Source organism: Nothobranchius furzeri, chromosome 18 (genome assembly GCF_043380555.1).
Source record: "Nothobranchius furzeri strain GRZ-AD chromosome 18, NfurGRZ-RIMD1, whole genome shotgun sequence".
NCBI classification, from domain to species: Eukaryota; Metazoa; Chordata; class Actinopteri; order Cyprinodontiformes; family Nothobranchiidae; genus Nothobranchius; species Nothobranchius furzeri.
In genome coordinates this window covers 41,985,367-42,012,098 of record NC_091758.1, presented here as the reverse complement: position 1 = coordinate 42,012,098, position 26,732 = coordinate 41,985,367, and the positions used below count along the sequence as shown (strand labels likewise).

The following is a 26,732-nucleotide window of genomic DNA, read 5'->3' as shown; positions in this document are numbered from 1 at the left end:
CTCTGACACTAATCAGTAAACTAAGCTTGTCAGACGCAACAGAAATGTTTGAACCTAAAGCGGAAAGACGTTATGAACTTGGACGTAAACGTCATTAGAGAGGAATCAAACATTTTGCACCTTTTTGGCCTGTTTTCACGTTTTCAGAATGTTGTTTTGCTACTTTAAGTCTTAAAATCTACTGAATAAAAAGATCTGCGTGCATCCTGCGTGAAGGAGCCTTTAAGCCAATAACAGAGCTCCAGAAGCTTCAGAAGCAGAATTGATGCTGAATGTTCATATAAATCAAATCCTATCGTTTCCTTTCAGCTTGATTCATTTTATTCAGCTGGTCGCTGACTCATCGCAGCAGCCTTTTAAACCTGTTCCTGTGTCTGCTGTGAAAATGTCCACCATCCAGTTATACACCAGAGATCAGCTCATGGCGGTATCCATATCAGGCCTTAGAGGCTCTTTCTGCTTTGCTGGCGCCGTGGAAGAGCTTTCTGATCTTTACAGCGCTCCTCTTGATGGCCTCCAAAGAGTTATTCAATACATTCAAAGCAGACAGTGACCTTTCAGCCTTCCACTGCTGCTAGCTGTTTACGTTTTGGTTGGTTTTTGTGCACTTTTGTGCAGTTTCCTCAAGGTTTTGTTATGACTCTGTAAAATTTATGGCTGTTTTTGTTTACTTTTCAATTTATCTTTACTCTTTTCTTAACTGTTTTTCATGCACGATTATTTATTGCAAACTAGAAACTTCCTGATAAAATTCCGGGGGGGGGGGGGACTTTTGTATTTAGGAGTCCATGATGTGTCCAACTGGGTTTGTCCCGGCGGGGCATCCGGGAGCGCCTTCTCCCGTTCTCATCGTTGAAAAAATTTTATCAGTTACGTAGAGAGACCAACTGACGAGGTCCATTTTAGTGAATTTCAGTTTCCAGAAAAAATGCAGAAGCAGCCGTGCACCCAGTACCCACAGACAGATAAAGGGCCTTGAGAATAAGATTTGGAGGAGAGGAGGAAAAAAGCGTCTGCACCCTCCAAGAACCGGAAGAAGAAGCACATTTTGATGGCTTTACTGTGCTTTAGGTAGGAGAAATGTAAAAGTTAAAAATATCTCTGACATGAATCACCAATGAAAAATTAGTTGTGTGTACTCTTCACTCCGATGGGATTTGAGCAAAAAGCCAGAGTCTAACCGCAGCGAGAGAGATGCTGCATGGAGAAAGACAAAAATCCATGTGTTTTATGTCCAAACTGAAATAGAAGTGCAAAGTTTGCAGAAGATTGTTTGCTCGGATGGTTAAAAGTTTAAACAACTAAAATATTAGTGGATGACACCATCCTATTGTTGGACATGTTAAAGTAAAACTAAATAGTTGTTTAAACTTGAAGCTAGAGCTTTAATATTGATCTCAGTGATTGTTGAGTCAGGAACTTGACCTGTTTTATGTTTGACAACACTCTGCTGCCCTCTACTGGCCAGATCCAGCACTTTACTGTGGAATGGGTAGGTGCCCTGTTGGGAATGGAGCTCTTTATCTGTTTTACGGCTAGCTGCTATGCTAGCAGTTAGCTTTTCCAGTTCATTGATCGTCAATTAAAAGCACATTTTGTTCAAATTATTAATAAAGTTTTACATAGAAATAATTAAATAAATAATTAACAATTAAAACAAGAAGAAGAAGAAAAGAAGTTTGCTTTTTTGTTTGCATCATGGCAGAACGTGGAAGTAAATGTAAGAGAGTAATGTCTTTGGAGGTGAAGCAACGAGCTAAAACCAGAGTGAACATCAGCGCGGCCTACACTAGTTTGAGGAAGCTAAAGGGTGCTACAAAATCACCGACTGATGGTGACCTGGCTTTGTTGCTATGGGACTTGTAAATAAGATTTTTTTCCAACAGTATGGATCTTTTAACTTTATGGTTTATTTCATTGTTAGTTCTTGTCAGTGTTAGCTCGTTGTTAACACAAGCCACAGGTTGTTTACAACTGTTGTAATCCCACTTTCAACCAGTAGGGCAGAGAAGCAGGAAACCTTTCTGTTTCTTTAAAATCTTCATAATCCTTGAGATTTAACCTGTGGTTGTGGAAAACTCCCGCAAGAAATCCAAATGTTAAACACATCACGTCCAACTGGGCGTGGCCCGCTTAAACGTCGAATGAGGTTCCGACCTGAGCTGAGGAGCTCCAAACAGAGCTGGATGTTCTCCTTCATTTTTGACGAAGTCCCATTGTGTGTGTGTGTGTGTGTGTGTGTGTGTGTGTGTCAAACCGATTTAGTAACTTTTGTCTACACCTTAGATTTTACTGGCACTAAAAACATTAGTGTACTATTCCTGACCAAACAGCAAGATTTGATCGAACATTTGAACTGTCTGAGTGAAGCAGTGAATCAAAACGGGTTTAGAAGAAAATCAGCTAATAGCAGTGCTAGCATTCAAATCCCTGGATTAATGCGTTAGCTTGACGAAGCGTTCTGAACATGAATGCATAATACGTTTTTATCTCTGGATAGATGCGGTGCAAGTTTGGAATTCTTAGTGAATCATATAATCAGATGTCGCCCCCTACAGGCCACTGGAGACGTGCAACATTGGCTTTATTTCTCACACCTGGATCCATCATCATCTTTGTTCAGTTTCTTTCATACAGACAGAAAAAACTGTGAGAAACTACTGTCACGCCCATGTGACACAAGTATTTTACAGTAAATGAACTAAATCAGCAGGTAACTTTATAATATGTAGTGATCTACTGTGATGCAAAGGGATGTGTTCTCTCCCTGAGAGAAAAAGCTGGAGTTCTGTTGTCTGCTGACGGAGAAATCATCTCAGCAGAACAACAACAATATGTCTTTATTTGTCTGATTTAATTGCTTATTAGCTTGGGATTGCTGTGTGTTTCCATTAGATTTCACAGGATAATTAATCAGTTTCCTCCTGCAAATGAACCCCCCCACCCCCACCCCACCCCCCACACACACACATAACTAGGCCACCTCTGGTGCGCTGCACATCATGTCTGAGGAGGAAGAGAATTGGTCGACGCTAAATCCACGCAGTTTTCTTCAGTATACACACTTTGGTGTGACGAAGCTGCAGCTGAACTGACGCTGTTGGAAAAGCTGCCGAGTGTTTTTGTCTGAGCTCAGTCCTGCTGGTTTTGGACATCCCACTTGCAGAAACACGTCTATAACCCTGACCGAACTTCTCTTCTCCACTGCCTTGTCCTTCCTCCATCTCCTGTTTTCGCCCGGATTTAATTTTTATTCCGACATCGAGTGTAAAGCAGGAAGGCAGAAACCTGTAGGATGAACTTGTCACATTGCCTCCCGTTGCATCAGCAGTCTGCCCCAGAAAGACCTTTTATTATCCTCTGAAACACATTCTCAGTAAAAATCTGCACTTTGAGTAGGCCCGTCATTGAAGTGACGCATAAAATAACCAACTAGTGGCAAAACTTTCATTTTTTTATTCTGCTGCTGTTAAAAATCCACTTGAATGATCATTATTAGTCTTATTAGGTTTGCAGTTAGAGCAGGAGGGGTGTTTAAGCCCAAACCTCCACCTTTCCATTCTAACCGATCTGTGTTAGGGGCTGTAGTTTACTCAGCAGCGGGCTGGGTGTGAGATCTTTGTTTGAGGTTCAGACGTTGTCTGTCTGAGGAGTTTGTCAAAGGAAGCAGAGCAGCCGACGAGAATCAATGCATGGATTTTTCTGGAGGATGTAGATCCTCCACCTGGAGTTTGACACTCCTCCTCACTGTTATATTTCAATGAATAGGTCCTGCCTTCACCATTTAAATGATCCGTTTGGGTTTTACTGAGCAGCCCTGGCAGAACCTTCGTGTTATGGAGAAGCACCAGTTCTAGCGTTGAGGCCCGATGCTGATGGCACGTTACTGAGCAGCTCTGACCACATTCAGGTGGGTAGGAGATGCGTTTCTAGAGCATTTATTTTACATATTGCTTGAGATGCTCTTCACACTCCGATGGCAACCGTTACAGTAAATGTTTTGTCAAAGAAAGAAAGAATTGTAATCGCCTCTGAAATGAATAATTCTGGAAAAACGTAATCTGATCACTGAGAACGTCTCGTTCTAAATCAAACTGCCCTCTAACCCCCCCCCCCCCCCCCCCCCCCCCCCGTGCACAAATCACAGGAAGTGAAGCCAGAGCCGGGCTGCCAAGTGGGATGGACAGAATGTTCCGTTGGGTTTGCAGTTTTCATCAGGAGTTGTTTTATGTGATCTGGTTCTGTGATGTTGGGAAACGTTTAGGCGATGGACCTGTTGTCTGTGAACACAGCCTGTCCTCTGTCGGCTGGCAGAGCTGTCTGTCAGCTTGTTGCCTAGGCAACACGTACACGGGAAGCCATTTGATGAAAGTTCTTGACAGGTGGTGTCACTGAGCTGCTGTGTTTTTGAAGTTGAGGCTAAACCCAGAAAGTTAAAAACTGTATAAAGTATATAAGCTAGGATACATGGGTTATGTTGGTGAGTAACGGTGGGAATCGGAACAAAAAGGTGCCAACAACTGGTCCAAAGCGTAAAACTGAGCCCTCGGGAAAATTCATTGCACGTTTTTGTAATCTAGAGGCGTGACTTGAGGGTGCAGACATGAAAAATAGGCTCATTGAAACACATAAAAGCTTCATTTTTTTACTCCCAAATTTCTTAATGCAGTGGACAGAAGCCCCGCCTCCTCCGCCCCACACACACAGTTGCTTCAGCTACTGATGATGTCACTTAATCTCAAGTTCAGAGCGCTTGAAATGTCCGGTCCACTCAGGTCCGGTGTGCAAAAATGCAACGAAAGAGAAAATGTTTGCCTGAACAGCAAGTGAAGACCCCCCCCCCACCCCCACACCCACCCCACCACCCCCCCACCCCCAAACCGCTGCATGGACAAACATTAGCGGTCGTTTTTGTTTTTGCTGCGAGTGAACCGTTTCCTGAAGGTGACTCTTCTCTGCGTCCACTCTCCGGCTGCTAGCGAGTCTGAGCCAATCCGCTACGGGAGCCTAAATGTTCAAACACAGAGCGGGCAGACCTAGAGACGTGGAACGAATCCTGGTGATTTACCCTGTGGGAGGTTAGAACAGCAGAAACTAAATGGAGGCGTCTGTTTTGACATGAAGCCTGCTGTGACATAGCTGTCAGTGGAACCACACGGTTAACGTACTCCCGCTTCCACGCTGTCGTGGCTGCAGGTCGGTTGCAGCAGGTTTTTTTCCCTTCAGTCTTGCTGGTCTCGTTTGGGTCTCTGTGGATCCGGCTTGTTCGGTGCAAACCGCAGATGCTTGATTGGACGGGGATCTGGGGAGTTTGGAGGCCAGGTCAGCGCCTTGGACTCTTTGTGGCGTCCCTTGAGCTTTCACCGAGCAGCTTGGTGGGAGAAAGCAGCTGAAATCCAAGGTTTTCCTACGGAACAACACAATGTGGCTAACCCGTAGGACTTCTACAGTTTTGGGTGAGCTAAATGAAAAATTCATGGCTTGCAGGACTAACTGTTGCCATCAGCGGTGGATTGTGGTAATATTAGAAGGAATCGGGACACCACAGCTGCCTCAGTGGCTTCAGCAGGCACAGAAGAGGTCCGCTGAGCACTATAAATTACCAGCTGCCTTTGTTGTGCAGGCCTCTGCTGATCGGAGATCTTTCTCTGGTCTTTGGGCCAGTTTTATGACAAAGAGGCTGCAGCATCTGCTCTGTGACGAGCCTGTTCGTCGTACGGATTCTGCTGCAAAGTGCATCTCACTTCAAAGGAAGCGTTCAGTATCTCCAAATCTGTGCCTGCTTTAATCGTGCATTACTCCGTGTTCTTCTATGATCTGTTATTATGTCTGAATCTAATTAAAAGGAACCTTATCAGGCTCTGAAAGCACATCACATACTGGGAAGGAAACAAAAGTTAATCCTGTCATTGTAGCTGGAATATTGGCTGACTCACTCGCTCACATGCGGATTATTTTGATTTGATCGGAGATTCTCAGCTCGGTTACGGTCTCACAGATTAATTTTTGTTGGACAAAAGCCCTTCGTCCTCCGTCTTCTGACCGTATTTTTCTTCCATGATCTCTGCCTGTCGGCCATTTTGCAATCGCGCTGCCACTCATCTGAATCTGACGGGCCTTTAAAATCAGCTTGTGTCTCGTTCGGGGAGCTTAAAGAGCAAGTCACCCCCAAATCACATTTTTTTGCTGATAAACTATATAAAGGAGTGTCTAATCGTGCTGCAGACACGTGTCGTCAATAATTTGGCACTTCAGTGCATCTTGGTTAAAATTCAAATATTCTGCCTAAAACTGTCAGTGTTGTGCCGTCGTCAGGGAAAAATTCTGCACTGTATTTGAATTTAAATCTGCCACTGCTATTGGCTAAGAGGTATGCTATGATGTCATCTGGTATATTACGATGTCATAATGCCATTGTGAGCCTGTGTGTGTGTGTATTTGTTAGCGGCTCCGCCCTCTCGGTCTGCCAAACAACAGCATTTGTTGCATTTTTCAAACATGAAGTGGGAGTGAAGTAAGTTTCTTGTAGGGGGTGACTTGCTCTTTAAGCTCTTTAACACCTGCAGTTTGAATTATATAACGGCCCCCCATATGGACAGACGCCTGCATAAACAGACACGCTTTGCTTGCTTGAGCATCATCACCTCTCAAACGGAGTCTAATCATCCCGTGTCCTTTCTGTCACCCGACCGACGTGACGTTTGATGCCTGCTTTAACTTCTCTGCTTGTTTTCGTCCGTCGTGCAGCAGCAGATGGGTCGGGTTTACGGCATTAGGGGCTTTCATGTTGGGTAGAGTTGGAATTACAGATGGCGACATTAATTCTGCTTGCAAACACTCTCCTGTCTGGGTAGTTCAGCACAATTAGCCCGCTCACTAGCAAGGTCGGATCAGAAATCATTAAAACCATATGGCCCTCGTGTTTCAGCCGTCACCGGAACCAGGTCACCAAAGCGTGAGCACGGAGGAAGCTGGGCTTTGAAGTAGCATGGTCATTAGATCTTTCATGTCTATTTTTGGAATGAATGTTGGGATTTTTCGTTAATCATCTTTGTTGTGAGGCTGAAGTTGGATTGTGCTTCTGTGGAAAGAGGAGGACAGCAAAAGGTAACTTTCCCTAAATCATTTGTGATGTTCATCTTCACTCTATTGCTGTCAGGTGTGTTCCAGCTTCAGGTGGAAGACTCACACCTGATTGGCTCCTGACAGACAGCTGTTGGTCTTGCTTTACCTGAGTAACCAGCACCGCCACACTGTTGATCTTCATCTCCACACAACACAAACAACTCTCTTATTGTGGTTTTAGATGTTTAAAGTCTCAACATATATGAATAATTTAATCTACAGACATGTAGCATGCCAGAGGAGTTACCCCTGCCATCGTTGTCCTCGTTAAACCCTGTTTACTCACACCTGTTACTCATCTGCAATCAGCTCACCTGTCTGCACTCACCTGTATATAATCCCTCCACTTTCTGTCTTTCTGTTTCTGGGATTTCTTGGGATTAAACTTAATCTGTATTTAGGTCTATTTTATGAAAGTACCTGTTGAATTTGAACTGGGAATAAATATTTGATGCACTAAACAAACTCCATCAGAATGAAACCACTCCACAAAAACATGAGTGTATTGCTGAAGCTCCTCTTAGCTTAACATTGTTGCTACACCATCTTTAGGCAATGAAAATATTTAATTTGGTTTTAAAATTGTGTTTTTTGGAAACCTCCATGGGGTTATCATGACTAGCTTCTTGGTCCTCTTATTCTGAAATTCTTTCATCAGCTTGTTCGAAAACCTCTGGCCTCCCTAGAAGTTCATCTTCCCCTCTTAAATAAATCTTTTCAGTAAATAGATGGAGTCACAGCTGAAGGTCCTTTAGTCTTAATGACTTAAAACCTTTCTGGGCAGCAGCTGAATGTCCAGCATGAACCAGATGTACCTCTGCACAGGTGCTCTCCATACGTGTGGACGCTGGCTTCTCTTACTATTACATTTAATTCTGTTAAAGGTGCATTATGGAAGTGTGACAGCCAAAACATGTATAGAAATAATAAATGTCTTCTTCATACATTCTCCTGCAATGCCCTGGTCCTGTAGAATGAGCCCTGGCATTTTTACTGGGATTGCCTGTTTTTCTGTAAAATCACAGAAAAAGAGAGATGCTCGGGTCGAGCAGGCTGCTTCATGAGCGTTCACGCTCAGGCATCGCCCGTAGCATTTGCTATCCGTAGCTTTAGCAGCAGAGAGAGAGGCAGTGCCACTTTGTCGCTGTTCCTAACGCCTAGTGACAAAGCTAGCTACATTTCTGAGGACCCTTAGCTACTTTCTGTAGAACTTTCTTCTAGATATTTCCTGCTAATTAGCAACAAAATAGCCATTTTCACTCCGAACCGTTCTTTGGTTTGACGTTGTTTCAGCTGTCATCAAGGATATAAAAGTTACAGACACTGTGAATGTTACTAGAGTGTAGCTCACCTTGGAAGATGTCTGACTCTCATGCAGAAGACCTGAGTTTGATTCCAGAACTCCTCGAGTGGAAACACGGGTTTCACTCATTGTTTTGTTCAATGAATTTTGTTAAATAAATCCTAATATGAGACATTTATGCTTAAAGTGGGTCAATAATTCTTTTAAAAATCTGTAAATATTAAAGCCTCTGCATCAAGTTTTGGTGATAAGATTTTACATAATTAAAGGAAAAATATGAACCTTGTTAAAGACGACAGAGGAGCCTGGGTGTATTTTTAGATTTGGGGAGGAGGAAACCAGGCATGGACTTGTAACGATAAACTGGATTCGTTTCTGCGGCTTGCTGCTCTGAAGTCTTCCACACAGACATCGGTGATTCATGTGTTTTCTACGATTGTCAGCGCCTCCCCGCAGAACCGCAGACAAACAAACCAGAGCTCTTCATGAACAGTTTGGCATTTCCAGGTTGATCTTGAACCTATCAGACCCTCTTGTTGTCTGTGGTTTTGTGTTCTTGGTGTGTGTTTTCACACAGGGCTCAGTGATGTCCTCCTGCATGTTCCCCGCCTCACTTTGCCTTTTTCTAGTCAGACTAAAACGTTCGGCTCACACTCTTCACAAACTCCCGCTGGTTGTTTAGACGACGACCGGAGCTGGTAATCAGCCTTCCAAGATAGAAGTTGAAGCAGCTGGCTGCCGTCGTGCGTGCGTGTGTGTGCGTGCGTGCGTGCGTGCGTGCGTGTGCGTGTGCGTGTGCGTGTGTGTGTGTGTGTGTGTGTGTGTGTGTGTGTGTGTGTGTGTGTGTGTGTGTGTGTGTGTGTGTGTGTGTGTGTGTGTGTGTGTGTGTGTGTGTGTGTGTGTGTGTGTGTGTGTGTGTGTGCACCTGAATGTCACTGCAGATCGCTGTCTTTAAGCAGAGCACATGAGAAAGTGAAGTAAAATTGAATTTTGAGGCTGTCAGCCGGCGCACTTTTAGCAGCCTGTCAGAATCTAATCACAGATGGCTTCATCAGACAGCGAGTCTCACACTGGTAAAAGGTTTTCTGCCTTCCACGTGTAAAATTCAGAAGGCTTCCTCCCACAGTGGAGACAGCCAGAAGGGTTTTTGTATACACTACGTGCGTGAGTGGCTGTGCTGCCGGGCCTGCGCCGCATGTTGTTACAGGAATGATGGATGGAGCTGGTTACTCACAGATTTACATCTTCTTTACTGCTGCCATGAAGCTGCAGCAGGATCCTTCGTACACCTCCTCTCCTTCTCATGGTCACACATCAGACCCTGTCAGAAGCGGCTAACGGCGTCCTGCTTTGGTCTTCAGCCTTTCAGGCGCAGCGGGCAGGAAGAAGAGATCGTCTACTGCTTTCCTCCGCGCTCAACTCATCCCTCCTCTGCTCCATGATCTACTTTTCCTGCTGAATCTTCCTCGGCTATTCATCTTTCTTCCTCTTCCTGCCCCCCGCTGTATCTGCCCCCCCACCCCCACCCCACTGCGATGGCTTCGTGTTGCGGCGCACCTTCGGGCTCTGTGTGGGATGGTGTTCTAGGCTGGCATCTGGCAGCCTCTGATAAGAGAGCGTGTGAGTCGGCTCTATTCCTTCTGCAGTGTGTTTTAAATGATTTTAAGAGCATTGGCCAAGATGTTAGTACGGCATCTGAAGGACATCGTGTAGCAAACACTTAGCAGTGACCACATGGGCTTTCTGAGAAGATATGTCTGTATTTCTGCAACAATGGCCTCAAACTCTGAAGTGCAAATGAAAGATTCTCAAACTGATTTTCTCTTAACTTCAAAAAATGAACCAAAAACATTTTCCCAGTGGGAAAATGTTTTTATTTGTCTTGCATTTCTGCACCAATCTCGGTTCGGATTAAAGGAAGGAAAGGATGAGAGAACACATCATCATCATTGTCATCATCATCATCATCATCCATTGTGTGCAGCAACTACTACACATGAGCCGATCACACACAAACAGGTCAGATGGAATATCTTCTGAGATTAAAATTGGCTTTGGTGTGAACAAACATGGCAGAGGAGGAGCTTCTATCTCCTCTCTTTCTGATTGGCTACATGTCACATTCAACAGGCAGAACGCTTCCTTGTCCTTGAAATTGGAAAAAGAAAATCCCACACTTTTTAAAGCCCGGATTTATGACTGGGCCAAGACTAGAGCACTCTTAACACACCACACACGGCAGGTATATCTGATAAGATTATCTTTAGAGGAATTAGGGTTATTGGAGCATCTTTAAGATTGTCAGAAGAGAAGAACCGGGTCCAAATTCAGCACGATTATCGTGTTTTGTGACCCGGTCCTAACTAGGACCAGGCTGTCTCTGGGCTGCTGGCAAACATTTGCAAAGGAGTTTTCAAAAATGTCTCAAAAGTGTTTGCAAGGATTCTCAGCAAGACTTCCTGTTTATGACAGATTTCCTCTGGCTGAAGGTGTTTGGAACTCGTCTCGATAGATTTTCTTGGAGGCAGGAAGAAATGTGGGATGTTGGAGACCAAATCACAAAAAGAGAGAATAAAATGTAAAAAACTACAGACATAAATTAGTTTAGTTTATTTCAAACAGAGAAAACATACATAATTTTTTTAAATACCACAAACAGAAAAAAATACATATCATCATCCCTTTTTTTCTTCTTCTCTGTTTGAAAAGGAGTAGGCTGAAGTGGAAACTTATATATCCCTACGCCTTTATACAAGTAATTTTTACTTGTTTACTAAATCTAACACAAAACCTACATTAAAACAAACAAAATGGTACAAGTCACCAAAAACCACCAAACCATATGGAATATGGCATCAATCTGCCAAAGTTAAACTTACTGGGAATTAATGAAAAATCTATGAGGTACATAGCTGTTATATTTATTTAAATAGATTAAAAATATTAAATAAATTCTGCATTAAAATATGACCAAAACAGTCAGTCCAAAGCAAACCTCTGTGGAGGTTTTAGGATCATTTTCTAATTGCAGCTTGATGAGTTAAATGTTTCTAAACTTCTGCAGAGACATGGCTCCTAAGCCTTTTTAATTACTTTGGTTTGGGTCGAATTGTCTGTTTTGTTCAGAAAGGTTAACACCTGAGTGAAATTATCCAGAAGATTATAAGCAGCAGCCGCTCTGAGAGCCGGTCGAATTTTCGAAATGCCAAGAAAATGTGGCTTCATTGATTCCTTTATCTGCTTCATGTGAAATCAACGAAACCATCCTTCTTTGGGAGATAATTTTGTCCTCAAAACAACGTTCAGCCGTTCCTCTGAAGTCTCTCTTACAAGGAAAGACGGATGTTTGGAAATGTTTATGTTCATGTATTTAGCAGACGCTTTTGTCCAAAGCGACTTACAAGTGATAATCGGCATGCTGCCCTTGAGGCTAACAACAACAAAAACAACAACTTGACATCAGTCATGGACAGGAGTGAACAAGGAGTGGACAGTAGAGAGGGGGGACGGGTGCAGGGAGGGTGCTAGTTTAGAAGATGCTCTCTGAAGAGCAGGGTCTTCAGGAGTTTCTTGAAAATTGGAACGGAAGCCGCTGTTCTGGTAGTGCTTGGTAGGTCATTCCACATTTGTGGAACGATGCATGAGAAGAGTCTGGATTGTCCTGAGCGTGGTGTAGGCACTGCTAGCCGACCATCCTGTGATGACCGGAGCGGCCGGGCCGAGACGTAAGCCTTTGCAAGAGGATTCAGGTAGATGGGAGCCGTACCATCTCGGACTTTGTATGCTAGTGTTAGCTATTTGAATTTGATGCGTGCTGCTAGCGGTAGCCAGTGGAGCTCAATGAACAGAGGGGTGACGTGTGCTCTTTTTGGCTGATTGAAGACCAGACGCGCCGCTGCGTTCTGGACCATTTGAAGAGGTCTCACAGTGCAGCCTGGAAGACCAGTTAGAAGGGCGTTGCAGTAATGGAGGCGGGAGACGACAGTAGATTGCACCAGGAGCTGGGTGGCATGTTGTGTTAGGTATGGTCTGATCTTTCGTACGTTATACAGCGCAAAGCGGCATGAACGAGCAACAGAGGCAACGTGATCTTTAAAGGTCCAAAGGTCTATGTTGGAAATATTGTGAGTTAAAGACCAAGTTCTCACAGAAAGCAGTTTTTACCAGTTGTTTGTAAATATGATCGTCACTCTGCAGGTTAAAGATGAAAATAGTCTTCTAGCTCTGTTTCCTGCATTTCCTGCACCGATGGAAGACGGGGGTGGGGGGGACACCGGTTAGATCTACATCACCCTGAAAACTAGCATTCATGGACTCACCCGTCCTGACTCAAGACGAGGAAGGTTGTTGTTGGTTTAGCGTCCAGAAGCGAGTCGAGAACGTCTCGATTAGTAGAAGCAAACCGTTAGCATTAGCAACTCCACCACGCAGCAAAACTCCTCCAGGCTTGAGTTATTTGTGGAGATAAAACATCAACACTGCAGAGCAGAGTCAGTGGTAGAGTTGTGTTGCTGTTAGCCAATCAGAGGAGAGATGTCTACATATCAGGAAGTAAGACTCCAAAACCTGCCATAAACCGTTGATATGAAAGTGAGTTTGAGCTGTGGAGTAAATTTTAATATCGTGATGGAGGTCATAAAGCACAACCGCATTTCAAAATCCTGAAATGGCTTCCACATTACTAGTAGTCGTCAAGTATTCTGATCCTTCTGACATTAACATCTAAAAGGAGAGGCCACGTTCCCATCAGCATCTCTTCACCCCCCCGTGATGACCTCATATCGTAGCTCAAATGGAAACATATAAAACTAATCATCCCAGCAGCCTATTTTCCCTACACCTGAGCACTTTACCTGAGCACCTCGCTCTCTCTCCCAACGTGAGTAAACCAGTTCACCTCACCTCAGGGGTTCATTTGTTTCTGTTGCAACTTAGAGGAAAGTTTACAGTTTCTGACACGATCGTAGATTTAACTACATACATATGAAAATAGGATTTAATGTCAGGAAAACTGAACTAATAAAAGGAAATTTCAACACATAAAAGCAACCTTTTTGATTGCTGGGCCTTTACCAGTGGCCTATTTTCTACACGCACACTCGGGTGTTGAAGACAAAGTCCTTGGAGAGTCTAGATGTTCCCGATAGCGTTTCATCTCCGTGTGGAGTGAGCCCAGGGCTCTACGTAATGACTGAACTGATAATCGGAGCCACAGGCCGCAGTTTATCACAGGAAAATACTCCTTCCAAGAACTTTAGGAATTAATTGCTAACCTCGGTGGCTCAATGCTGCAACATATGTAGATTAATTTCACTCCCAGGACTAATTTATTAAACCACACTTGTAATGAAAGCGCCTCCCGTATTTGTTGTGTGAATGGAGTTGGAGGAGGGGTTAAAAGGACAATCTGTCCTCCTGCAGCTTGTTTCTAATGTCCCACCTGGGAGACATCATCTCCATGATGGACCAAAGACCAGAAGTGGTTGATTCCACAGTCAGATTGACTGAATGAAAGTTCTTGTGTCCATTTCCCTGAAGGCTGATGTTTGTTTCACTGTGAAGTTAAAAGTTAGTTTTCATTAGTAACGTTTTTCCTGCCAGTTTAGTCCAAATATTTTCAGTTTAATTCAGCTTAGCTTTATATCACCGAACAGAGGTCACACGGGACATTTTTGTTGTTCATCAGGGTAAAAGTAAGAAATGGTCAAATACAGATTAAGGTGTCCCTTTGGTGCCAAATCACAACTAGAGTCATCTAAAGCCACTTTACTAAGTAAATGTTCCATTTAAACCTACTTATAAGTGCAATTTCTAATTAATTAAGAGTTCTTTATAAGAAAACCCAGCAGACCTGCATCGAGTCACTGACTTGTTGCGTCAGACTTTACAGCAGGTAATGTACAGCAAGCATGTAGCGACAGTGGAGAGGAAACCCCTTCAACAGGAAGAAACCTCTAACAGAACCAGACTCTTGATACAGCCCAAGTAAATGCTAGAAGAAGCCATTTAGCAACTATTTATTATCTTGTGTGTTTCTATTGGTCAAAGCTATTAAACCTGGTCATCGACCAAAAGATCAGTCAGGTAACGGATCTTGTTGATCGTCCACCTGAGCCCTTAATTGACTTTAACTCGTGTTATGGCTGCTGCCGCTCCAGAGGAGAGGCAGGGATCAGCACCATGGACAGGACCCAACAAAGCATTGCGTCTCCTGCTCCAGATCCTCAGTGCTGCTTCCTGCTTCTCCTGTTCAGAACCTTGGAGAGAAGCATGCCAAGTTTAGGTTACCACTCCTCCTCCCTCCAGAAGACAATCATCAGAGCTGCACCCCATCAGCCTAGTGATAGCCAAGGCTATCAGGCTCTGCAGAAGCCTGTTGATCACCTGCTGAGGCGTGTTGACCAAGCCCCCACAATGTAGCTCAAAAATTGAGGCCAACCCGGAAGTACCAAAAATTGCAGTTCCACCCTCATCCACTAGGGGCTGGTGTCAGAAGCGAGCAAATCCTCATTGACTCCCATGTTAAAAATACCAATTTCACAGCAGAAATAAACATGTTTACAGCCTGGTACCAGAACATGTTTTTGGTTTAAATGATCTAGTTTACACTCATGACAACTCTGAGGAGGGTGAATGTTTTTCTCACTCTTCTGTTTAAGTGTATTAAAAGCCTAAAATTCTGTATAATTAATGAGCATCAGACCCACGTGACCACAGAGCTAGCTCCGGGGAAAGGCCTCAGTAGAGCCTCGGTCTGGCCTGGAAACTGCTCCGGGATTTTGAGTCTCTGTGTTTGTGTATTCTGTTTTGGATATTATTTGTGCAATTGTTGGACAAAATGACTTGCTGTGGCATTAATTGCACTAATAGAGCGTCCAAGGAGGCTCCACTTCATTTTTTTCGGTAAGTAAAATTATATTTATGTATTTTAGGTCACTGCCGAACTGAGCTTAGATTTTAACATGTACTGTTTAACCATGAAATTTAAATGTAATAGGGTAAAACCCAGTGCATTTAACATAATGCTGCACTTTAGAAAATGGGTTGAAATATAACATGTTGGTGGAGCTGGGTTCCCACTATCGGCTTGTGGAGCTCTCGGGAGACTGATGCTTTCCACCCGTTCTCCCCTCCCCGCAGCTCGGCGCATCTCTGTCTGATCACGGCCTCTGTCTGCTGTGCGGGCTGCCGGCTTTCAGCAGCTTTCGGGAGACCTCTGTGCTCCACCCGGTTTTACCCAGCGGTCAGCCCGGCGTATCTCTGACTCAGAAGCTCTGGTGTTGTGCACAGTTAACTCCGGTCGTAGCTAGGTTGCTACCTCCGTTAGCTTAGCTCCCACCTCCGCGTTAGCTTTGGGTTAGCTTCAGGTTAGCTTGTAGCTAGTTCGACCGGGTGTCGTCAGTTTATCCCAACCTTACAGCCCCACCTTCAGCTCCACCTCTCTTCCCTTTTGTGGAATTGTCTGGACTTGACGGAACCTGTGACACGGTCAAAATGGCGGTGGTGGCCACCTTCCATTTTAGCTCAAAAACTTATTATTGGAGTCAATGGAAACCCATTGTTCAATATTTATATGTCGATGGTGTTTACATAGGAAAAACCTCTGCAACAGGCTGGATTGCAACCTTTGGAGACCAAAGTGTGACACCACTGGACTAACCACCAGTTTCTGAGTCGGATGAAGACTCACTTTTATACAGTGGCGTTCCGTCAGCACATATGTTAGCCATATTTTTAGATATTTTGGCTAATTTTTATCCAGTTTTATTTTATTTATTTTAGCTTGTTCTTTTATCAACATCCTTTGCTTTAATCCCCAGCCATTTATTTGTCTCTATGATCATTTGGCTTGCCCTTGCATGGGCCAGTGATGTTTTCATTTCCTTTTTGTGTGTACAGCACTTGGTTAGCCAACTAGCTGATGCACAGTGCTTTAAAAATAAAGCTGACGATGGTGAGAAGTTCTACAGTTGTGAAGAGATCAGATCACTGAGATGCATGATCATTGCCGTGGTTAGAAACTCAGCTCAAAACCATAAACGTCAGAGTTCTGTCCAGACGTCGGCTTCTTGTATTTTCCTGGAATGCTACAACTTTTGGTGTCAGAATTCCTTGCATTTCAGTAGAATTCCAAACATGTTTAAAATACTTGCACAGCAACTTTTTGTGAACTAAAGAATTTTAAAAGATCATGCATCCAGGAAGTGTAAGCATCTCAATGTGTGGGTCGTAAACAGAGGCTGTACATAGATGGACAGACGCTCCACACCACCGCCTGTAGGTTTCTGAAGAGCTGACGTAAGGCCCAACTGGCGGTTCCAACAACCACCATCTAGGCCACATCACGTATCTGCTCACCCCCAAAAGTTACAAAAATGGAGCTGAGAGGGCTATGAGGATGGGAACAGATGACTGACGCCCATCAAACTCTGAGACAACGTGGCCATGAGCTAACTGAGCTAACTGAAGATAACGGACAATGGCAGGCACTTTCAGCCAGAAAACTGCAGTTGAGTGACTCTGCCACCCTCTGCATTCTAGGCTGTAACCCTTTTAATTTGAGGCTGAGGCCTTCCCCGGTGCAAGCAAGAGGACTAACTGCTAACGCCGACAGCTCATCTGCTACATGTCAATCAAACGGACACACCCCTAATTAGCTTTCATTACATCTAAATGGATGAGCTCCAAAAACATTCACCCCGTCAAAGTTGTCATGACGATGAACTAGATCTATTAAAGCTAAAATGTGTTTTGAACCATTTAACATGGGAGGCGATGGGGACTTGCTCCTTTCTGGAGCCAGACCCTAGTGGAGGAGGCGGGAACAGCAGCTTTTTGTCACTTCCTGGTTGGCTTCACTTTAGGCAGCCAGAGTTTCCCCTCGGGTAAAAACCAAAAAATGTCAAGTTTTTCTGAATCCTGTTTGAGTCCTTTGTTCCAGCAGGGTTGTTCTAGATTCCCACTGATTTTATTGAGTCTTTCTTCCAGGGAATTGCCCAAGGAGAACCTTAAACATTAACCCTTTGACCTCCTTTTCATTGCATCACATGACAGTTTATGACGTGAAAACCTCCTCACGTGCATTTTATCCAGCTCGTCTCCTCGTGTGCTTGAGCATATCTTGACCCTTCATGTTCCCACCATTTTTCTCATGTCATCTTTAAAGACTGAGACCTTTGCAGAGCTGAAACATCAGCAGGAAGCAGGGATGTTATGTTGCAGGCAGGGGGTCAGCTAAGTATTAAATAAACCCGATAAACAAGCTGGATGAAAGAAGTGGCAGCACTAGGCGAGGGGAACATCTTGTCATTTGTTTCTGATGCGGTGCAGAGCCAACCGCATCAGGAGGTGTGAGACGTGTTCTGTGATGGATACAGCAGCAAATCCACTGCTGGAGCTGTTTTATAGACGAGTTCAGCTTCAAACTGAGCTGTGTGGGAAGACGTCTGACAGCAGAGCAAACTGACTTGGTCTTACCGCTTTCTGCTCTGCTTAAAAAATAACAGAGCTTAAAAGTGGCAGATGTTTTTATTTCAGATGTGAATCAGTTGTTACTATCAAATAAATTATAAACTTCTGTGCTTCTGACACCGAAAAACATGAATTATTACACTTAAAACGAAAGATGACCAAAATCTCATTAAAAATGATGATTTTTTTTAGGCTATTTACATTTTTCGTCTGCTAGGCTCAAATTGCACGACTAGTTTCTGTCATGTTCTGAGGTAGACGCCTAACCCGAGACAGAGACTGAGGCGAGTTTAAAGGAAAAAATAAAATATTTTATTTTTAAACAGGAGAACTAAGGGCGCACTGGGGTCCAGCGGATGGGAAACAGGAAGCGGTGTCTAAAGGGAAAACAGAAGTGAGTATGGGAGTTGTAGTCTAGACGGAATTGTTTGGAGTCGGGACTTACTGTGCGGAAGTAAGGCAGGAAAATGGAGGGGGAGTGAGCCGGGGTGATATCCAGAGTGAGATTGCAGTCCAGGAGGATGAGTGATGGGGGATTGAGTTGAGGAGGCTGATTCGGAGAGGGAGCGTGAGCGAGGTGGAGTGCGGGTCGGCTGAAAGAGAGGTGATGCAGGAAGGAACCGGAGAACTTCTTCCAGAGATCGGCAGAGTATCCAAAGATGCAGCAACCTGAAGTAAGGATCCAAAAAATATCCACATTAAGCGTAACTTCAAAAAAACCAAGCACAAAAACGAGTCGAGAGACTAGAGAAAACTCGAAGGGCAAGAGACTACCAGTTAGTAGCAATCGTCCGGCGTCGAAGCATGATCACCCTCTTCCTTATAAAGCCGGACCACTGATGAGGATCAGCTGTTGCTCCCTCTCCTGCAATCAGAACTCAGAGATGGTGAATCATGTGAAGGGTACTCACCCCGGCTCATGACAGTTTTATTCCTGATGTTTGAGATGCTGTTAGGGTTAACCCTAACTCTGTTCTACCACTAGATGCTGTTCACACCCATGTTCTGAGCTGTTCTAACATTTAGGAACATTTCAACACACAAGAAAAATGATAAATACCACTCAGTGTGTAAAATCATTCCAATGTATGAAATACGCACAGATCCGTGCATAAGTTGTTAAATGAGGTCCCTGTCATGACTTGAGGCAAGTGTTTAACCGAAGACATGCGGAATCATAACTCGTCAGCAGAATTGGTAAAATAAAGTTCTTTATTACAAAAACGGGAACGGAAAACAACACAGGGAAGTCCTGTGAGAGAGAGCGGTGCCGCTCTAGTCCTTGTAGCGTCCGGGATGAACGAGAGAGGGGGGAGCCGGGGGTGAGTGCTGGGCAGAGAGTGAACGCTCCAGGAGGGGTGAGGTAGCAGAGGGGCCCAAACAGGAACCACGGAGGAGGATGGGACGTGGTGTGAGAGATCCAATGTTCGTAGACAGCAAGGTGGAGTAGATTGTGTGAGAGTCCTGAGCAGAAGGGAACAAACACCAGACGTCAGGCACAATCCAAAAACGTAATCCGATACACGGTCCGAGGTCATAAATCCAATCATCAGAGAGCTAGTCAAAAAACACGAGTGAACAAGAACAAGCAAGTGCCTGGGACTACCAAAACTGGTGCAATCATCCGGCAAAGTGATGTCCTCCTTTTGAACCCGCGTCCATGATTGGAAGATCTCCTGCTGCTGCCGCTCCCTCTGCTCCTCACCTGAGGAAAATTAGCTCAGAGCTGATGAGAGGAGATGGTGTGACTCACCTCTGCCCAGGAACACGACAGTCCCAGAAAGTTTGGTGTTGAGTGTTTGGTATGTTACGGTGTTACATAAAACAGGAGATAATAAGTTATTCCCGATGGTCAAAGTCAGAACATCAGACGATTGGTGGCGAAGGTTTGTGGTCATCCTGGACTTAGATTGGAAAAAGGCAACTTCTTTGTTTTTTCACTTATCGGGCGGAGATTTTCGATCCAAACTGTTGGTGTGAAGTTTTAAAACTGTAGCGATAGCTTTCTTAAAGCGAACCAGTTTACAAATAGCTTGAATCTGGTCCTCAGACAGTTTCACACCAGTTCTCATCTTCAGGAATGTGGAAGGACAAAAGCGACCCTGATGCTCGTCAGCAGGGAGGATCGGGCGAATGTTAAATATAGTTTACTAAAATAATCTTTCTTCATCAAACCCTGTTTTCTTCTGACGTCCAGTTCAGTAAAAGGCAAAAAACAGACCTTGAATGTGATTCACAGGTGAGAAATAAAGAGCTGCGCTCTGTGAGTTTACGCTCGTTTTAGAAGCGTCTGCAGCTCCAAATAGCAGCAAGACGCCCCTGCTGCTGTCACACTTTTGAGTGTCAGCGTCCACAAATGATGCAACGCAGCATCAGTGGTTTGCGTGCAGAACACGCACGTTCAGCTGTCATGTGGTGACACGTTTTATCAAAGTGTAACAGGAGGACGGTGAGAGACGCTGGTGAGCCCGGAACCGTCCGCTCTGAAGCGTTTCAGCTGACAGCTGAGAAGGAGAAGACGGGACACTTGTGTTTGTTTCATGTGAGAACATTTGGACTAGAGACATGTGCGGAGCAGAACCTGGTGAGAGGAAGTCACCATCCTCATCCTCACAGCCGACTAACCTGCTTCAGTTTGGATTTTTAGAAACAGACGGTGAAACAGCCGTGCAGCCATGTTTGAGGGAAGGTCAACCTTGTAAAAACAGACTTCTACTCACGGAGCACACCTTTGTTTATTTCTGACAAGCATCACTTCCTCTGAACGGCACCCGTTTGTATTTTTAAACTCACAGCGTCTGCAGTCTCAGTTTAGCATGTCTGACGCCCGTAAGGATAAAGATAAATAGTTTCTGTTTCAGGCGTTTTAGTTTGGGCTCAAACGGATTTAGGTTAGAGCTGCAGCCCAACCATGAGGAGCCTCATGACGAATGGTGGAGATCCCCAAGGTAACAGGAAGCGGTTAGCTCTACAAACAGTTAGCTTTAAAAAAATGACTTCTGTTCCACTGAAAACTCATGCCTTTACATGGTTTTCTGTTGCATAATTTCATTTTATAACTGGGAAAGCACTTAAAAATTAAAATCTGTAAACGTCCATCACAACTAGGAGAACACTAAATTGAATCTGTCATTTAAAGCAACATGCACGGGCAATATTCATCATCTCTGATCAATAAAATTGTGAATACTGTAGAAACAAAGAGGGTTTGGACTTTAAATATTTTAAAAACATGCCTACAATCTAAGTTTTAATGTATAAAAACAAGTAATGTGTGGTTATAGCTTATGAGGCTTTGAGATGTTTCGTCTCAAATTGTTTTTTTATTGCAAGAAAAAGCCTGAAATAAAGAATGTATTCAAATGATATAAATGTCTTTTTGCAAAAGTGGCACCGTTAGTTTAAATAAAAGGAGAACAGTGTTCATTTGTGTTTGCATGAATGAAAATCAATGCATGAACCTGACTAAAAGTAACATGGGTCTTTCTTTACCAAAGACGTCCCAAAGCTAGAGAGTCATCGTCACTCCAATAAAGACCTTTTGGTATTTCGGCTGCAGCTCGCTCCTTTACATGAGACGCTATATTGTATTGGTGGCTTTCTAAAGGCCATGACTAAATAGATCTGAGCCTCCAACGTGGCCCTGAGTTCTCATCTCTTTGCGACTGAAGCTCATGTACCTCTGAAAGGTCAACTCAGCTTCTTGTTTACCTATTTTTGTTGCTTTGCAATCACAATGCATCCCGTAAATGGTGATTCCAAATGGGTAACTTCATGATTTTGGTATCATCGTTGCAATAAACATATTCTGAACTGTCAAATAGCACCCAACGACTGCTATGCTCATTTCTGCACTTTCTACAGTTTTAGAAATATGCTTGCCCACCACATTTGTCCTTTTCAGAGAAAAATTTAAAAAGCATCTATTTTGAGTTTCTGGGGCTTTTGAGTCCATGTTTCTTGATGCCATCCATTAAAATGAGTCCATGAGAGACACTGTCTCATCACTGACGGCTCTCGCCATGGAGCCTTGTGAGGGATTCGCTTCAGAAGGCTGCAAAGATCAGAACACTATGCATCAAGTCTGCAAGAATCCTGTATCCAGTTTCTGCAGAACTTTTTCAAATCTAATGCGACAAATCAGAAACATGGAGCATTAAAACTGGCTTTGCTAAACTTGTGAGGAGACTTGGTGGTGTTTCTTCTTTGTGTAGCTGAGATGGTCCCTACAGTTAGTTCATAATATTTATGTTCTTATTTTTTACTAATTTAATTGTTTGTTAGCCCTGCAGCTATTGTAGCCTGATAGTTATTTTGGTTAAAAATAAATAAATAAATAAATACAATGATTGAAATACATCTGTCTTCGGGGGCAGTTCCTGTGGAGTTGCAGACCGGGGTGGTGGTCCCCATCTTTTAGAAGGGTGACCTGAGGGTGTGTTCCAACTATAGGGGGATCACACTCCTCAGCCTCCCTGGAAAGGTCTACTCCAAGGTACTGGAGAGGAGGGTCCGATCGATAGTTGAATCTCAGATTGAGGAGGAGCAATGTGGTTGTCGTCGTGGCTGTGGAACTGTGGACCAGCTCTATACCCTTGCAAGGGTGATGGAGGGGGCATGGGAGTTTGCCCAACCAATCCACATGTGTTTTGTGGATTTGGAGAAGGCTTATGACCGTGTCCCCAGGGACACCCTGTGGGGGACGCTCCAGGAGTATGGGGTGGGTGGCTTTCTGTTAAGGGCCATTCAGTCCCTTTACCAGAGGAGCGTGAGTTTGGTCCGCATAGCCGGTAGTAAGTCGGACCTGTTCCCGGTGAGGGTTGGACTCCGCCAGGGCTGCCCTTTGTCACCGGTCCTTTTCATTACCTTTATGGACAGAACTTCTAGGCGCAGCCGTGGTGTGGAGTGTGTTGAGTTTGGTGGCAGGAGAACCACGTCTGCTTTTTGCGGATGATGTGGTCCTCCTAACTTCATCTGACCTTCAGCTCTTGCTGGGTAGGTTCGCGGCCGAGTGTGAAGCGGCTGGGATGAGGATCAGCACCTCCAAATCTGAGACCATGGTCCTCGACCAGAAAAGGGTGGCTTGCCAACTCCGGGTCGGGGGAGAGGTCCAACCTCAAGTGGAGGAGTTTAAGTATCTCGGGGTCTTGTTCACGAGTGAGGGTAGGAGGGATCGGGAGATCGACAGGCGGATTGGTTCGGCGTCTGCAGTGATGCGGACGCTGAGCCGATCTGTCGTGGTGAAGAGGGAGCTGAGCCAGAAAGCCAGGCTCTCGATTTACCGGTCGATCTACGTCCCAATCCTCACCTATGGTCATGAGCTTTGGGTAATGACCGAAAGAACGAGATCGCGGATACAAGCGGCCGAAATGAGTTTCCTCCGTAGGGTGGCCGGGCTCAGCCTTAGAGATAGGCTGAGGAGCTCGGACACTCGGGAGGGACTCGGAGTAGAACCGCTGCTCCTCCGGATCGAAAGGAGTCAGTTGAGGTGGTTTGGGCATCTGGTCAGGATGCCTCCTGGACGCCTCCCTGGGGAGGTGTTTCGGGCATGTCCTGCCGGCAGGAGGCCCCCGGGTCGACCCAGGACACGTTGGAGAGGTTACATCTCCAATCTGGTCCGGGAACGCCTTGGGGTCCTGCCGGAGGAGCTGGTGGAGGTGGCCGGGGAGAGGACGGTCTGGAGCTCCCTAGTTGGGATGCTGCCCCTGCGACCCGGACCCGGATAAGCAGAGGAAGACGACGATGACAATGATTGTTGTTTTGGGGTAAAATTAATCAGAAAAGGGTGTCATGTGATTGCTGACCTAGTGATCTATGATCAATTATTCGTGTCTTGGAGATTTAAGTCACAAAATGATGCAGTAGAAATGGTTTTACCTTTAAAACGCATAATCCTTATTTTTCTGGCTGTGATTGTGTTTTGTCTTTAGGCTATTACACTCTCTAGTGCCCAATGGGGCGTCTACATATTCATGTCTATGGTGGTAGCAACATGCCTTTCTCACTAGAACGCCCCTCACTATATCGTGGGCTGTCACCACAGTAGATGATGTGCCTAAATGTTAAGCACATATATTTTGTGCCTGCAGATGTTTGTTCAACAATGAGTTTCATGTATGTAATTATCAGGCGGTCTTATGGAACGGTCTTTGATGATTTATTCTCTCGGTGCATCTATTTTTTACCTTCACACACACCATTTACGATAATAAACACAGGACTACCTTAGAGCTGATGTCCTTCCTTCTCATTCCGAAGACAACCCTGCAGGCTTTGCATGAGTAAAAATACTGGTGTGGAAAAGAAATAGATGATTGAAATGGATTTTTAAATTTTAAGTGTTTTAGAAATGAATGGTACAAACGTCTGGGGGAATTAAAAGCTCTCTGGATGTATCCGAGTGTGACCGTCGGAGTCAGCCGGGTGTTTTGAGACGTTCACACAAGGCGGCTGGGTCTAACACCGTGACGGGTGGGATCATTTCTACTCTGCTATTTTTTTTTTTTTTCCTGTCTGGCCAAAACTGTGTAGACTGAGTGAAGGAAGGAAGGAAGTCAAACAAAAGGATTAAAGCACATTCAGCGGTAATGAAAGAGTGGGCGGTATAAATACACAAGGAAAACAAACCAGAAGGAGTTATTTCAATCCCACCTCTTCTGTGATGCTGTATTGTTCCCAGAGAGAACACGACCGTTGTTTCGTTCACATAGGCAGTGCTTTCTCTAAGATCACTTTCTCCTGGCGTGACGCTACCCATGCATGGGATGCTTATCATGCCTAATAATAATAATAATAATAATAATAATAATAATAAGGATGAATTAACCGTGTTTGTAGATGAAATTATGTCCTTGTGAATTCATCAGTGTTTATGCAGACACAAAACACGGAGCTTAATATGTTTTCTGTTGTCGTTCCAGGTCCCCTTTCTCTGAGGTAACATGGACAAAGTGGTCATCTGTCTCCTGCTTCTGGGAACGGCACTTACAATGGTCCATGCATGTCCCAAATACTGTGTCTGCCAGAACCTCTCAGAGTCTCTGGGGACTCTGTGCCCGTCCAAGGGTCTACTCTTCGTTCCACCGGACATCGATCGTCGGACCGTAGAGCTCAGACTGGGCGGCAACTTTATCCTGAAGATCACCACTCAGGATTTTGCCAACATGACGGGTCTGGTGGACCTCACGTTGTCCCGAAACACCATCGGCAGCATCCAGCCATTCTCTTTTATTGACCTGGAGACGCTGAGATCCCTGCACTTGGATAGTAACCGGTTGACTGAACTGGGAACGGACGACCTCCGAGGACTGATCAACCTGCAGCACCTGATCCTCAACAATAATCAGCTGAATGAAATCTCAAATGCAGCTTTTGACGACCTTTTTTTGACGCTGGAAGATTTGGATTTGTCTTACAATAACTTGCGCAGTGTGCCTTGGGAAGCCATCCGCAAGATGGTGAACCTGCATCAGATGAGTCTGGACCATAATCTCATCTCGTTCATTGCTGAGGGAACTTTTACAGACCTTGAAAAACTAGCTCGCTTGGACCTGACCTCCAACCGCCTCCAGAAGCTCCCTCCAGATCCCATTTTTGCACGCTCCCAAAGCAGTGAGATCATGAGCACTCCTTATGCACCTCCACTTTCTCTAAGCTTTGGTGGAAATCCGTTGCACTGCAACTGTGAGGTGCTCTGGCTACGACGGCTGGACCGAGAGGATGATATGGAAACCTGTGCTTCTCCAACTAGTCTAAAGGGGCGTTACTTTTGGTCTGTTCGAGAGGAGGAGTTTGTCTGCGAGCCCCCTTTGATCACTCAGCATACACACAAACTGCTGGTGCTGGAGGGCCAAACGGCTAGCTTGCGCTGCAAAGCTGTTGGCGATCCAATGCCAACTGTGCATTGGGTGGCTCCAGATGACCGTTTGATCAGCAACTCCTCGCGGGCCACTGTGTATGAAAATGGCACCTTGGACATAGCAGTCACCACATCCAAGGACTACGGCATCTTTACTTGCATCGCGGCTAATGCTGCAGGGGAATCCACAGCATCTATTGAGCTGTCGATCTTTCATCTTCCTCACCTGACCAACGGTACAAATCGTACCATGCAATCCAAATCAGGACTCTCAGACATCACAAGCTCGACAAAGATGAGCAAAGGGGAGCCCAAACCTCCCCCGGAGAAGCTGGTGTCTGTGTCCGAGGTGACTGCCGTCTCCGCTCTGGTTAAGTGGACCGTCAGCAAATCAACTCCAAAGGTGAAAATGTTTCAGCTTCAGTACAACTGCTCTGATGATGAAGTCCTCATCTACAGGTAAGCATGATTAATGCGTCCCACTTAGGTTTTGAGTGAACCGAGAGGCTCTTAAACCTGTGAAAAGGATCTTTCGCTTTAGCTGTTTTCTGAGTGGATTGCTAATTGTTTGCAGGGTGAACGTTCGAGCCTGTCGGATTCTCTCAAGATCAGCATCTGTCTTTCCTAATCCTTCTTGAGATTCCTTTTTTTTTTATTTCTTTGACGTTTGACTGTGATGCCCGCTTGCACACTTTTGTCTTTTATAAAAGTAAAAACTTGAGAAATCCTCGCCCTGAACCATTAATTAGAAATCCAAGAAGAAAAGGGATTATAGACTTCATTTTCATGTATCCCTCTTAAGCCGCTCAAGTCCGTGGAAGCGTGGGCTTCGGCGACTGTAGCTGCAGATCTCCGGGCTCTGTGAAATCAATTTCCTATTTCAAATGAAACACGAGAATGAAGCAACAGTAAACCAAGATAATTGCTTGGAAATACAGAAAATAGCCTTGATGTTTAGGACAAAGTTACCAGGGG

General features: G+C 44.7%; 1 protein-coding gene across 2 annotated transcripts in view; it reads left to right on the top strand.

Moving 5' to 3' along the window:
• LOC107395960 (leucine-rich repeat and fibronectin type-III domain-containing protein 2) overlaps positions 1-26,732 on the top strand; it is a 178,144-nt gene that overhangs the window by 134,623 nt on the left and 16,789 nt on the right. For both annotated transcript variants that reach the window (XM_070547103.1, XM_070547102.1), the window contains one exon: positions 24,820-26,216. In XM_070547103.1, coding sequence (XP_070403204.1) covers positions 24,841-26,216 — 1,376 coding nt within the window. In that variant the 5' untranslated portion in view covers positions 24,820-24,840. The remainder of the gene's footprint in view (positions 1-24,819; positions 26,217-26,732) is intronic.